The sequence below is a fragment of the Cavia porcellus genome, unplaced genomic scaffold (genome assembly GCF_034190915.1).
Source record: "Cavia porcellus strain 051 isolate PalLab524CR breed Dunkin Hartley unplaced genomic scaffold, mCavPor4.1 scaffold_15, whole genome shotgun sequence".
NCBI classification, from domain to species: Eukaryota; Metazoa; Chordata; class Mammalia; order Rodentia; family Caviidae; genus Cavia; species Cavia porcellus.
In genome coordinates, this window is record NW_026947498.1 from 59,589,008 (window position 1) to 59,604,799 (window position 15,792).

Consider the following 15,792-nt stretch of genomic DNA (forward strand, 5'->3'; position numbering starts at 1 on the left):
GTGATTCTGTATCGCTGGCCTACTGATGATTGCACATTTGTTCAGTGGCTGTCTGTGGTTTTCTTGGAATTAAAATTTTTAATATAAAATTTAGATTATAAATCAAAAGAAGAAAGCTTACATAAATATAGACTTGTCTCAGTTATTATTGGTGCAATGAAATTGGTGGGATGAGGTCTGTAAAACAGTCTTCTTAGAGAAGTGCTTTGAATACAAAATGTTGACTATATGAAAGTACAGGGAATCAGAAGTTCCCGAGGGATAAACTGCTCTTTTCCATGAGATGAATGAGCCGTTTCTGGAAGCCTAGCCGTGAAAGGAAATTAATACCCTATGTGAGATGGACTGTGTAACCTTCTCCTTTGACTGGGGTGACTGGGCTTCACCCAAGAGCGACACATAGTAAATAACTGATTGAGGGATGAGTGGGTGGGGGTGGGGCAAATTTCCTGATGCTCTTTGAGGCATAAAACACCGTCCCACGTCTGCCGCTGTTTGAGTGGCGATGCTGCCCAGGGAAGCGGATAGTCTAGGTGTTGTCACTCTTGCTACTGTACAATTAAGGAAACTGAGGTCCAGAGCATTTAAGTGACCTGTGCAAGGCCTCCCAGCTGATGGATGTTACCACCAAAAATAAAACTCAAGTCTACAAATCCTTCTTCACTGCAGCACAAGTGCAGAATATATTTCTCCAAGGCTGAATCAGGCTGAGAGAATGTTGGACAGTGACACTGGTAATGATGGCAATTATTTTAATGCTTATGTTTAAAAGGAAAAATGTATACCTGTGATTGAAGCAGCACAGTTCCTTGCAGCATGAGGAAAGCATGAGGTGAAAGCTTCATTTATAGGATGTTCTGGCTGCCAATGACAAAGGACCTGGCAATGAAGGCTGCTTCGCTCAGGGACAGCGGTGGGGTTTTTTGGTTTTTTTATGTATAGCAGGTGCTGTGCCAGTGAGCTATATCCCCAGCCCTGTTTGCATACACCAGACACATTTGGACTGCCACAGCCACCCTGCCTTCCCTCAGGCCAGCTGTGATTCACAGCCTCACAGAGGGTTTGGCAGTATTAAAAGGTAAACTGAGGCACGGTTTTAAAATGTTAAGGAGTTCATTTGAGCAAATGGCAATTCATCAATTGAAAAGCTCCAAGCTAAATGTGTGTCAGGGGCTCAGCCAAAGGAACGCAAGGGGAAATTTGATAAGGTGAGTGCTTAAGTGAAGCAAAGAAAATATATTCTTGGTTACAGTTACACAATTGCCTTTTCTAGCCTATCCTGCTGACATACAGGTTAGTTGTATTGCTAGTTACATAAATTTGTTTTTGTCTTCTGATTAATCTTTAGCTCTTTTTTTTGCTGTTGTTGTTGTTCTAAAGTACCACGGGTAAGCCCAGGGCCTTCATGCTAAGCTATATCTCAGCTCTTTTTTAGCTTTTATTTTAAGACAATGTCTTACTAAGTCTCCAGTGTTCCCAGGCTGGGCTTGGACTTGCAGTCCTCCTGAATCAGCCTCCTAGAGTGCTGGGAACAAGCTGTGTACCACCATATCCAACAAGGTTCATTTTTCTTTAACATGGCCATTTACAAGAAGTAGATCAAGTTAAGTTTTGCTTCTGTTTGCAGATCAAGCAAGGTTAAAGGCATTTATGTGGCCTGCCTGGTTTTTCTACTCAAGGGGACCTTCTACTCATGAATGGGACCTTATCTGAAGGCAGTCTTTGCAGATATGATCACATTAAGATGAGTCTGTTAGTGTGGCAGATCCAATGTGGCTGAATGCTTACAAGAAGGAGAACAGATCAAGACAAACACATGTGGTGAGAACAGACTGATACAACAGCAAGCCAAAGAACTTAAGAACCATCCCTACCACCAGAAACCAGGAAGAAGCAATCCAGGTTTCCACCCAAAACCTCAAGGGTACCAAGGCCCTGCTGACATCTTTTTAGTCTCCTGTCCTCAAGGGACATGAATGACATTTCTTTTGTTTTAAGCAATTTATTGTACTTTGTTATGGTCACTCTTGGAAGCTAAATTAGTAACTTGGAATCTGAGCTAGCACCTTACCATTCAATGTAGGATCAGCTTCATCTGGGTCCCCAGCTATATTTATTTTCCATGGAAGATCAGTAGAGAAATGAGCTAAATTAATCAGGCCCAAAACAGTACCAAATTCTAGAGTTGGCAGAGACAAAAGAGAAGCAGCTGATTGTGTTTCTATAACACTACATACTGAAATAGAATTCCTCTCATCTGTGTATGTGAGAGAGAGAGAGACACAGAGAGAGAGACTCAGAGAGACAGAGAGATGGAGAGAGAAAGAGAGACGGAGAGAGAAAGAGGAGAGAGAGACAGAAAGAGATAGAGACAGAGAGAAATTTTTTGCTAATTTTTTTCTAGATTTTCCCATCAATGAAGTTAAGCAGGTCAAATACTAAAATAAGTATAGACTGTGGCAAGTGGGGAGCGAGGACGCTAAGCGGGGTGTATTTTGCGATCCTTCAATGACAAGAAGCCTACATATAATGACGACTTTGCTCAGCAGTAGACAAAGCAACCAGCACAACATGGCTTCTTTTTCACTAACATGAAACATCTTAGACACATAAGTATGGCAGATGATGTAACAAACACCTGTTCACCTAACTCAGTGTAAGATATAAAAAGAAATACAGTTCTCTACCTATACCCTGATCCTTTTTCTTCATCCTTTTCTTCACGGGCTCCCAGCCCTTGGGCCTCAGACCTGCGCCGGTGTGTGGCCTGTGAGGAACTAGGCTGAAAGAAGAGGTGAGCAGAGAGTCAGTGAAAGAAGTTTCATCTGCCACTCCCCGTCGCTTGCAGCACTGCCTGAGGGCTACCTCTCACCGTCAGACTGACGGCAGTATTAGATTCCTTTTTTAACACAAAAGGAGAAAGTTTATTGAAAACTATATACAAGTGGTCCAGTTCCTAGCACAGGCTGAAATCGAGGCTGGTCCCCCAGCATCTCAGGCAGTATCTTGGCCCCTGATGGGAGAGTCTGGGAGCTGGGGCCCACAGGTACCCTTCCTCCCAGTACTGACTCAGGGTCCACACCCCAAGCAGAAGATTTGGAGTTGAGAGGTAAGTTTGGAGAGGTCACAGCTGAGGGCCCAGGCCAAAGCCTCCTAGGGTGTGGAGCAGTTTGGGGGGTCAGCGTGTGCCACGGTAGGAAAAGTCTGCTTTATTGTGCATCACCAGATGATGATTCACGAAGTAGAAGCTGTCAGACTGTGTCTCATACGGGTGATGGATCATCTCACTGATCAGCCCGTCAGATGGGGGGTTGCTGGGGGGAGACATAGATGTGCTCACAGGTGCTCTTGCTGCTGGGAATGCAGAATTCAAAATGGAAATCAATGCTTTTGAGCTGCTGGTTTCCAAAACAGTTCCTCTCCATCTTGCAGAAGCTGTTCATAGGCTTGGCTCCCACTGTGAACTCTACTATGGCTCCCACCTGCCTCAGGCCGTGGAAGGCAAGTGTGAACTGGTGGTGGACAAAGAGCCCTGCATTGGGGTCCAGGTCCCGCTGGTTGATGGGCAACTGTTCTGAAGCAGGGGGCTTCCTGATTTCAAAGAGGACTCTGCCTGAGTACATGTCCTAAGTCTTGAACCTGACGAACTTGATCTTGTAGATATTCGTCTCAGGACAGCACAAGTAGTCTCATGATCCGCTGCAGCCCCAGCACATGCTCTGGCCCAATGGGCTGCTTTCTCTGCAACGCGGGCCTGGTCCCCAGGCCTGACTCCTGTCCCAACTTGGACTCTTGATTCAGTTTCCACATGCAGACCGGGCTTGGGTGGTACACTCAACCCCCAAGCCCCAGAAGTAGATTCCGCCCCTGTCCCGGGCAGGCCAGCACCCTTCTTCTCCTTCATGGCCTCGCTGGGCTGTGGCTCGAGGCTACAGCCACCATGGCCTGCGCAGGCTGGAACTGGGGACAACATTAGATTTTTATAGCAGCATGAACGCTGCTATAAACTGTGCATATCAAGAATCTAAAGTGCATGCTGCTTCTGGAAATCTAATGCTTGATGATCTGAGATGGGGCTGGGGTGGTGATAGGAGCACTGGGGAATGGCTACAATACAGATTAATGCTATAAGAGAAGTTTGACTGCTCAGAGACCATAATAAATCAATTATTGCAGACTTGTGCCAAATCTCTGTAAGTGGCAAGAGGTAAACTGCCTCTGATGACAGGCTTTACAGGGGCAAATGACTTCAGGTATTTTATTTATTTTTTGTTTTATTTTAAAGAGGGTAAAATTAAACAGATCATAAGAAAACAATGTAAGAGACACAGATTTCAAAGCAAGACAACCAGAGATCTTCACTGTCTATCATATTGTCTCTTGTTTTCTTCCAAATAGTTAGTTGTCCATATCTTCACATACAGTGACTTCATACAAAACAACATAGTATAAAACTGATTAGAACATGATGATGAAGGCATTTTAGGTCTTCAAGACCAGACTATAAGGAAGTCAACAATGGCTGCCATAATGTCTCTTATTCTCTTCAAAATAGCTGTCCATACCTTCACATATGTTGAAATTAAACAAAATAAAACAGACTAAAATCACTCTGAACAAAGAAGAATAGTATTGCTGGATTTCACATCATGATGCTGCCAAATCAGCGCTGGCACCTTAGTGCCTCTTTTTCTTCAAAGTAGCTGTTCATTTCATTGTGCATTATATAATCAGTTCTTATAAATTATTTAGAAGTTCTATGCATGCGTGAGTCTCTACATGAATACCTATCCATTCTGTATTAGAGGGAAAAAGAAAACAAAACAAGACAAAACAAACAAATCCCTAGAAAAACACAAAATGAAAAAGACATACAAAACCACAATACAGGCCGGGGGTTTAGCTCAGGAGCATAAGTGCCTGCTTGGCAAACGTGAGGTCATGAGTTCAATCCATGGCACACACACACACAAAAGCCCACAATACAAGGTGATCTGCAATGGTTGATATGATGTCTCTTGTTATCTTCAATAGAATTGTCTACATCATCAGGCATAGTATAATTGAACATAGCAGTACATAACAATATTAATAAAAACAAAACATTGGAGACATTATAAGACTTTAAAAGCAGGTAATAGTCAAATCAGAATTGGTATCCTAGTGAATAGGAGTCATCTTCAGAGTAGTTGCCTATACTCTCAGACTTGATACTATCAAACATAACAAATTTAATAAAATCATTCAAGACAAACCAGTGATCTAACAAACCAGATTCAAATAAGATCAGTTATAATAAGACAGTGTACATCATACAGGGCTTCCAATTAAGTTAATAGGAAATTAAGGACGGTAATCATAGTATATCCTGGTATTTTTGGAATAGCTGTCTGTGCCCTCAAATCTAGTAAAAGTAGACAGACTGGAACAGAATATAATCAAACTAAACAGAGTGATGAGAATAATATGAATTTTAAATCCTGATACACTATTAACAATGTCTTCTGCCTTACTTTGTTAGACAATTCCCCCCCTTTCACTTTCACAGGGTGCATTGTACATTTTGGGTTCCACTAGCTCCTTTAGTTTTTAGATTGGGGGGGGGTGGTAACCAGCTATTTACCTAAGTGGTTTTGAACCTTTTTATCCCAGATCTTGATCTTAAGTTGTATTCCTTTACCTACAAAAGCCTCAAGGTTTTCCTTCATTATAGCTCAGTAGTTCTCCACTGCACAAACGTGTCATGTCTTTCCAACCTGTCTGCAGCTGCTGGATGAGCTGCCCCTATTTTTCTCTGGTTCCCTGTCACATAGAGCATTGTTTTCTCATATTTCACTTTCAGCCCATAAACTCTTTTTCAAGTTAATTATCTTTCCTATGCAGAGCATCTTGATGGACCCTATCTCCTGATCTATTCTGCCTCTGTTTCTTTTTATTAGTGTATCAAGGCCTTCTATGTTAGAGATTATAGCCCACCTTCTCTGCCTCATTTCCATTATGCTATTTTTCTGCCACTGGTTGTCTACTTTTCTCCTTCATTCCACTGTCTGCCCCATTAATAGAGGCCCTTTGTCACTGTACCTGAAATCCTGGTGTTTATTGTCTCTCTCTCTAGAATGTCCTTCAGTATTTTTTGCAGGATTAGATTGAATTGGTAGTCACAAACTCCCCCAGTTCCTCTTTGTCATGGAAGCATCTTGTTTCTCCATTAATTTTAAGAGATAGTTTTTCAGGTTACATCAATCTGGGTTGGAGGTTATCTTCTTTCAGGACTTGGAATACTTCACTCCAAACCCTTCTTGATTTGATGATTTGTGTCAAGAAATCTGTTGTAATTCTCATGGGTTTTCCTTTATAGGTGAACTGTTTCTTTTATCTGATGGCTTTTAATATTCTGTTCTTGTGTTGAACTTCTGGGATCTTAATTATTATATGTCTGGGTGTAGATCTGTTTTGGTTGTAGGTGGCTGGAGTTCTGTATGCCTCACATGTCTGAATATCATTTCCTTTTCCTATGCTTGGAAAGGTTTCCTTAATTATTTCTGTGATTAGCCTTTGTATTTTAAGTTACAGATCCTCTTGTTGTCTTCTAGCTTTTGTATTGTTATTGCCTGTTTCGTTGTTATTTTAAAGAGATCTTTCCTTCTGTGATCACACAGTTTTGCCAGCTTTCAATGGAGTTTTTAATTTCCTGGTAATCTCTTTGAATCTGTTTCATGTATTCTAGGTTTTTTTTTTATATTCTTCATTAAATGTTTCTCTCCTTTTTCTGTGTTCCTCTATTCTTCCATCTGTGTCTTCCTGAGAGGTACTTAGCATTACTCTTATTAATCTTCTTATGTCTTGCTTTACTTGTATCAGTATTTCAGTTTTGAGTTCTTCTATAATGTCATGAAGATATTTCTTTATGTCTGCTGATGTTGTGTCCAATATTGCAGGTTTGCTGCCCTCGATCTCTTCTGTATTTACCTCTCCTAGACCCATATTCCCTGGGTTAGTGGCTGAAGGCTTTTTCTTATTTCTTTCTCTTGTCATGTTTCTGGTTTCTTCCATATAGGTGTATGGTGGAAGTCCCAGCCCCTTCCCATATTGGTTATGTTTCTTCTGAGGCATGCTGGCTAGGGGACTGCTGCCCTCCCACAGTGTGGCATTGATCACTGAGGTGCAAGCAGGAGCAGTGTAAGCTGGCCCCTCCCCTCCAAGCCAGTCAACCAGTGGGGGCCTTTACCACATTAGGCTGTGCCGTGCAGATGGAACTAGGTGGGGACAATTTCATCCCTGGCTCTTGGGTCCCGACCAGGGGCATGACCCAGCCCAAGTAGATCTCATAATCTGTTTTAGGCAAGGAACAGGACAACTGAAGCCAGTGTGATTCCTGGTTCAGGCCCATCTTGCCCAATTCCAATATGTGATCCAACCAGTCACACACACACACACACACACACACACACCCCACATACACAGGAGGACCAAATTCTGAGCACTCACCTTGGGTTAGTGCAGCTCACCAACACCAGCTTTGTTCTCCATTGTGATGCGTACTCCTAACGAGGGCCTTGGGCTCACCTACCTGCAACTTCAGCACGACCTTGAGTCGTCTGACTCCAAGGCACCCAGGATAGTGTGAGACCAGCTCCAGTGAGAGCGCGTCTGGCTCCAGTCTTCCGTCCATGTTTTTCTTTTCTTTTTCTTTTTCCTTAGTTTCTTCCTGGGTTGTGAGAATCCCTCTCTTTTCGTCTGGCCTTCTCCATGGTGGTAAATTCTAGCACCTAAGCTGTTTCTCTCAGAGATGCTCTTTGCTTTGTTACTTATTGATCCACCATCTTCTCAGGACCCCTGAGTGAGGTACTTTAATTTTGTAGCTGCATCTCGTGACAGGATCTAAATTAGAATCTGACATTTTAGTCTGCATGTTTCATACTTTTATTTTCTTTACCACTTCTGTCTACACTTCTTTCCCATACTGTGACTTGCCTCGTAAGCCCACAAGCTAACCATAACCACAGTGGGTAAAAAGGAAATGTCACCTGATATGTTCTTCCAAAAGAGAGAAAGACCCAAAGATAAGACTACAAAAAAATCTCTAAGATAGCCAATAAAAAGAAAGTTACATTTAATAGACAATACCGAAAGTCCTGCTTAAATTACAGCTTCATTGCAGTTGAATGATTCATATTCTCCAAGACCATTTTGTGTAATATGTGGCAACCAACTATCTAAGGAAGCCATGAAACTGTAAAAACTGCCTTGCAATGTAGAGACTAAGAACTTTGAATTGAAAGACCAGCCTTTGGAGTTTTTCACAAGAAAAGAAACATGAGCACGAAGATCAGAAGCAATTATTGAAGGCTACTACATCATCAAATGTGTCTGCATTGATAGTATTGTTCTTAGTCACTAACCACATTGCTAAAACTGAGACACCCTTTACTATTGGTGATCCTTCCTGCTGCTTAAGACATTTGTCATGAGCTTTACGAGAGACTACACTTCAAAAGATGGCACATTTTCTTCTTTCAGTGAGCACCATCACTAGGCAAATTGGTGAAATGCTGAGGGTATTAAGGCACAGTTGTTATAAAGGATTAGTGGGTCACCACAGTATGTAATCCAGACTGATAACACTATTGATATCAATAATAAGACAATAATGCATGTTTTCATAAAACACATTTCTTAAGAGGCTGTGTATGAGGATATCTATGTGTACTTTTATTGCCAGCCAACACCACAGATGCAGAACTACTCAAGTCTTCGAATGATTCTGTATCAGGAAAACTGAATTGGTCATTTTGAGTTGATACATGGAGACAGGTGGCTTTCTGGTTTCAGAATTCAGGTCAAAAAGTCACATCTGAAGGTGAATCTACCCACTGTGTCATTCATAGAGAAATGCTACTTAGCCAAAAAATGTCACCTGAACTTAACAATCAATATGATTAACATTTTCCGCCACATTAAAGTACATATCCTTAGCTCTTATCTGTTTGCAAACTCTGTGAGGAGATGGATGGAGACCATATATGTCTTTTCTTATATGCAAAAGCAAGATGGTTTCCTAAAGGTAGGTCACTTGATAGTTTCTGAGTTACAAGAGCTATGCTATAGATTTCTTTTAGTCAAACAGTCATCACTGGCAGGACATTTCAGTGACACACAAAATGCTTGGCAAAATTTATTTATTCCTGAGACATGTTCAACCTGTTCAGGAAACTCAATCTGTCACCTTAAGAACAATAGCTGTGCTCAAGTTGACAGGTAAAGTGGATACATTCAAAGCCAAACTGGAATTACAAAATAATGAACATTAGGAATTTTAGCATGTTTCAAATACTAGCACAGAACAAACTGAGACAGGGCCTTCTTTTTCTCAACTGATGAGGGGAGCTACCTATTCTCTGTTTTAGTCAACTTTTCCATTGCTGAAACACACTACCTGACACCTGTGACTTAAAGAAGAGAGACTTAATTTGCTCTCAGGATCAGTCTGTGACCAGCTCAAGGGCATAAATGTCATGGCAGCAGAACATGGGGGCACAAATCTGCTGAGTTCACGGTGGCTAGGAAGCATACCTGCAGAACAATGCTAAAGAAGGAAATCAAAGGACAAGACGTAGATCTCCCCCAACCTGGCCACAGCTTCAGGAACCACAAGGACACACTTGCTAGTGTTCTTCCTCAGTCCCCTGGGCAGATTACAAATCCAACCAAGCTAACAGTCCACCCTTACAACCAGAGTCTCAGATCCCTCTCATTAGTTCCATTCAGTTAAATCTTTCATCTCCTAAAATCTGCTACCTTACAGTCAATTTTTATTTACAAGAATACATGTTGCACTAAAGATGGAACTATAAATACGTACGGTTAAGCCAGGCATAGTGGTGCATGCCTGTGATCCCAGTGCTTGGGAGGCTGAGGCAGGAAGATCGTTGCAAGTTCAAGACCAGCCTGGGCTACAAAGTGAGCTCAAGGCCAGCTCGAACTGCATAGTGAGACCCTGTCTCAAAAATAAATAAATAAATAAACAAATAAATAAATAAATAAATACGTAGTTTTGCTTGCTCTCAAAGTTTGCATAAATGGAACCATGCAGTATATTTCCTTCAGTCATGTGCTCTTTCTTTTTTTTTTTTTAATTTTATTTAAGAGGAAAAAGAGAAAAACACAAAATAAAACAAAGCGGTGTAAGGGTACACGTAATACAGAACTACAAAAAAAAAACATAACAGTAAGAAATCACCTGTTAATAGATTACATATTATCATCTTGGAAATAGTTGCTCAAATCACAGTATCAAAGAATACAAAGTGGACGTTCAAACAGAGGGACTGCAAACAGCTGCGTTCAATGATCCAAAAACATTAATATAGTCAGCCATTTAACACCCCCAAACACACTTGCTGTTATATCCGTTAGAGCTCTTTTTTACAACAAAATTTACACATTTTAGATTTTATTACTCCTTAGTTCTTATTAATTTTTTGTGGGGGGAGAGAATAAAGTCAAATATGGCAAAACAAAGCTGTCAGTCAAAACCAAGGATAGACATAGCACGAATCATGTGCTCTTTCTATCAATGTATCTTAAGATTTATCCACGCTAGTCCATATCCCATTTCATCTAATTTTAACCACTGTATAACATTTCACTAAATGAATAACATTTATTCATTTATGCTTTTGTCAGATTTTTTTGCCATGTAAATTGTTTCAAATTTTATTATTACAGCTAATGTTACATGAACATTTTTTCTTGATTCCTTGTGCATATGTAAGAGTTCTTGTATATAAAGTTAGGAATGGAAATGCTGAATGTAATGTGAACTCATGTTCCACTTTAGCAGATGTTGCCAACTGCTCTCTGAAGTGGTTGTACCAGATAGCATCTTGGTTAGCAACATGCCAGGGCTCCTGTTTCTTTACAACCTTGCAAGTGTGGTAATGTCACACTTTTGAGACCTTGCCTTTCTGATGAGTGTAAAGGGATGAATATCTTTTTACGTGTTCTTTGACCATTCTTCTTCTCTTTAGCTGCTGTTTATATTCTAAGTCATTTTTACATTGGTTGATTTTTTGTAAGTTTTAAGAACTTTTTACATATTTAAGATGCTGATATTTTGTCTACTATACTTGTACAGATAAAAATAAAATGGCTTAGTCTGTGGCTTATCTCCCCTCTTCATTCATGGTGTTTATGTAGAGTCTTAATTTCCTAGTAGCATAATTAGAGAAGACCCACAGTGGTAGTAGTAAATTAGGTTTCAAAGTATTGATGACAGTGTATTGTGACCAAGAATTATGTGGAGAGTGGGCAAAGAAATCCAAGTTCTGGTCACGCTTCTATACCCAAATACTCTGGAGAAGGCACATCGTATCTATGACTCAGGCTCCTCATGCATAATGGTAGAGTCGGATAGATGATCTCCTTGAGCATCTTTCCACGTGTTTTCTGCTACTCTGAGCGAAGGTCTTAAGTAGTAATCAGGGAATGGTAGGGTTTGTGTGGAAGAGCCCAGCTTCATTAATTTAGGAAGTGACTGATCACCTTCTATGTGAGTCCTCCACAGAGTCTCACTAAGTCTGTTGTATGCCCACAGCACCTGCACACGTGGCTGCCGTGATACTCATCACTTTGCACTGTTACTGGTGGAGTTTCCAACTGTCACTCTGATTGGATTACAAGGCTTCTTCAGGGAAGGTTGCCTTTAGCATTCCTGCCCCTCTCATAAGTCCTGAGTCAAGGTTAACCCTCAGGAATGCCTGATGAGTGAGGGCGGGAACATGGGAGGGAAGGGAATAGGAAGAGAGGGAGAGGACCAAAGACCTAAATGCCAATAGATAGACACCCAGGGAACCCCACACAGTTACTAAATCCACTACACGCTGGCCAAAAGGGCCATCAGTGGGTACTTTTGTAGCTGTTCTACAAATAAGTTTGTTTTTCAAGATCAGACAAGCAAATACTGGTGTGCTTAGTAATGAAACTAATAATTTCTGAATCTTAATCTGATGTTCCAACTAACAGGCCACAGTCTCGTTATTTTAGCAAAACCAAAATTGATCTTAATTAAACTCATTTTCATCCTTTTTTCTGCAACAGAAAAAGAAACAGTTTTTAACTTTCCCCTATGACATGTTCTAAAAGATTAAAAAGGGAGTCTCTAAGCTTCAAGATCTTTCATAATCATAATCTATATATTAACAAAGACGAGAATACTGAAATAATTCTCTCTTAGCTACAATGCATCCCTGCTCGTAGCACACATTGGGGGAAACAAGAGCTGTGTAATGAAAGTACTCTTGTTGTCATGACAACAGGAAGAAGCAACAGGAAGAAGGAAAAATTTTAGCTCTTAAAAATGGTCTGTTACAAAGTGTCCGAGTCCATTAAGCGTGGTCAGTACCCTCTCCTTCATTTAGTTTCTCCTTTACACAGCTTACTTCATTGCTGCAAATGTAATTTAATTTTCTCAGCTGCACATTACCTTCTAGAAAAGCAAAACAAATTTTGAAGTGCGCTCTTTATCTTTTCCTAGGGCTAACACATTATCTGTTCATCTTGAAAAACCAGTGTCTTTTCTCTCCTACTCTAATATTTTTTGCAATTTATTATACCAGCGCCTCTGAATTTGTGTTTATTAGGACTAGTAAGATGATTATGATGTGATAAAAAAGTAAATGGATTACATTAGCCAGGCCAGGAATAAAATTAGGTTGTGGAGATGAACAGTGGAGTGGGAATAAACATAGCAATGATGCATCTGTTTTGCCAGCTCAGTTTCTGCCCCAAGAAGCACAGCTTCCAGATGTGTTACAACACTGCTGTCCCACGGATGTGCATCTGATGCTAACGGGCAGCTGGCAAGTTGCTGACAAATGGGTTCTTCCATTGGACAGTTCCATGTAAATGGTACTTCCCAAGCTAGAAGCCCCGAACTACATCAGAACCATCCAGTGTATGTGTGTGAAATGTATAGTTTTATATTAAGTTCTGCTCCTCATGTGCTACATCAGAAAGCCTAGGAGTTCAGTTGAAGGGTCTGAATTACAAACGTTATGAATCATCGCCTTAGATTAGGGTGTAAAAAAGAAGAAATTGAGGGTAATACCCTCTTACACTCAGTAGCAAGAAGGGCAGACGAGGTTGCATTAGTGAATAAAAGAGAAACAGATACATTAAAAAGCTAAAACTCGCCTATTTCACAGTCTTCTTTAGGTTCACATTGGTTTTGACAGCTGTAGACTTAAGGGAATTAAACTGTGTGCTAAAAACATAGGTTATATAATGCTATTTGTACTACAACCTCACATGTGAGCCTTCTTCTAAGGATCTAGAGTTCAGTCAGAAAAACCCAGAATGTGAGGATTTCAGACTTTTATTATTGTTTTATGAGCTTCTTTCTTTAACAACCACCCTCAAAAGGAGGGACATTTCAATCTACAGATACTGAAGTGTTTCAAAATGCAACCAAATGCAACATGAACCAAATGCAACATGTGTCTTTCATATATATCCAACTTTTAAAAAGAAACTAGGAAAATAAATCAATTTCTGAAATAGTTAATAAAATTCAAATGCTGAGTATATCTTAGGAGAATGTTAAAGAAGAATTTCATTAAGTGGGATATTAATGTGTTTGTGTTAAAAAGCAGAAATCTGATCTCTTAGAGGTCTAGATTGAATTATGTAGATTAAATGACATGATCTTCAGAGTGTACTTCAGAACAACCCAGGGAGGGAGCAGGTCACTGCAGGTGTTTTCAGCACAGGAGCATAGATGGAGTTGGCCGGGACAGGGTACAGCCCTGGGGATAGGAAGACTGAGTAGGGGCTTCCTTGGGGATCACTGGCATGAAGGACTGAGCTATAAGAGTACCTTTGGAGGTAGAAGGACAGCCTGCATGTGAGCAGTAGGAAGGCATTAGAAGCCTACTGATTGAGGAAGTCAAAGAAGTAGGAACCAAGAATACTTCCAGGTTTCAGGTTTGGTGAGTGACTATATGTCCAGACTATTCATCAAGCAAGGAATTCAGAGGAAATTAAAGTTAGTAGTGAAGGCAGTGAGAGATGTCATCTCAGGCATGTTGATTTTGGAGTGTCTACGGAACATCCAGAACTTCAGAAAAGAGCTTAAATGCTGGAGGTATGGTTTTTGGTAATTCTAGGCTACAGCACAATTTCCATGAAAATGTGTAGAATGTGGACTTCCTTCATGAGCAAACACTTCTGGTCAAGTTAATAAATTACTCTTGCACTATGTTAGCATTGAAAAAGCAGCTGCTTGATTAGGAAAAGTAATATAACTAAGTGGCCATATACAAAGCCCATCCTGCTCTGCATCCCCTCAGATTCCATTCTGATGTTGTGATAGATCTTCAGGGCTTAGTTGCAGGATTTTCCTATGTCACTTTCTTTTTCTTAATATAGGACTCTTCAAGAGGGAATAAGTGAAAATTGCATGTGGGAAATCGAATTTTCTTTTGGGGAGCTTTTTTCTCTCTCGTCCATATTGCCTATGGTATTGTAAAAATTGAAAATAGAAAAATAAAAAAGCACCAAAACTATCTAGCTCTAGGGCAATAGTTCAGTGACCTATCTTTAAAGGTCTATCCTTTAGGGGGGAAATCCTTGGTTTGGCATGCTTATTTGGAAGGAGCCTTGGGCAGCAGACTGGTTTATGCCTTGGAACAAGGCAGAGAACCCTCAGCCTCTACAGTATCTGTTCCTGAAAGGCGTCATGATTTGGTGGTGGTGGGAACCATCTGTTAGGGTTTAATAAAACATGGCCATTAAGATTGTGGTCTGAAACACCGAACAGTTTACCAAACCAAGATTAAAGTTTGCCAGCAATTGAAGGTCTTACAAGGTATTGGTGGGAAGATTGTATTTTAATATATCTGTAGCTTTTATAGCTATATTCAGATAAGAAAAGGTCATCAATATAACATCTCTTTTCCCCCCACCTTTTCTGAGCTTTTTCACAAAACCTTGTGGTCCCTGCTCAATTCAAGCTCCACCACTATTAGAAGGCTCCTAACCCAAGACCAATGGAATCCGAATTTTAAACTTTTAAAATTCTGTTTCAGGTTTTTAAAATTTTCCAGGTGATTGCAACGTACAATCAAGGCTGAAACCCACTTGGATTACACTACAAATATGGAAATACAAATAAGACATTTGGATTATTTATTGCAAAAAGCATATATCAGAAATTTAAGTTTTCTTTAGCCTCAAAATGTGTTGTGTTTTCCTGAGCCAATGTTGCATATATGTGTCTATCTGTGTGCGTGTGTGTGTGCACACCTGTGTCTGTGTGTGTCTGTGTGCGCACGTGGTTTGCTTTACTTCCTTCTGCTCTGCCACGCAGGTGACCGCTGTGCGGGTGTACGTGAACAGTTCCTCTGAGAACCTTGATTACCCACTTCTTATTGTGGTTCGCCAGCAGAAAGAGGTGCTGTCCTGGCAGGTTCCTCTGCTCTTCCAAGGGCTGTAAGTCACCTTTTCTCAAATAGCTTTTCTGAGTTATATCTGGATTTCCTGAGGGTCCTCGCTGAGCCGGGCATGGTCATACCTGCCTGTAATCTTAGCACACTGGGAAGCTGACGTGGGAGGATTCCAAGTTTAGCCCAGTCCAGGCAATTTAACAATTCATTGAGACCCTCCCTCAAAATAAAAAGTAAAAAGGGCTGTGGATCTGGGTGTGGTGCTACATGCCTGTAATCCCAGTATCAGGGAGGCTGAGGCAGGAGGATCATTACAAATTCGAGACAAGCCTGGGCTACAAAGTGAGCT

General features: G+C 40.7%; 1 protein-coding gene and 1 pseudogene across 5 annotated transcripts in view; one reads left to right on the forward strand and one right to left on the reverse strand.

The window, feature by feature from the left end:
• The window catches only part of Sidt1 (SID1 transmembrane family member 1), a 97,929-nt gene that overhangs the window by 23,353 nt on the left and 58,784 nt on the right, over window positions 1-15,792 (forward strand). For all 5 annotated transcript variants that reach the window (XM_063224990.1, XM_063224987.1, XM_023564884.2 and 2 more), the window contains exon 2: window positions 15,368-15,489. In XM_063224990.1, the coding sequence (XP_063081060.1) occupies window positions 15,368-15,489 (122 nt within the window). The remainder of the gene's footprint in view (window positions 1-15,367; window positions 15,490-15,792) is intronic.
• Window positions 3,120-7,672, reverse strand: LOC106027559 (protein unc-119 homolog A-like; annotated as a pseudogene).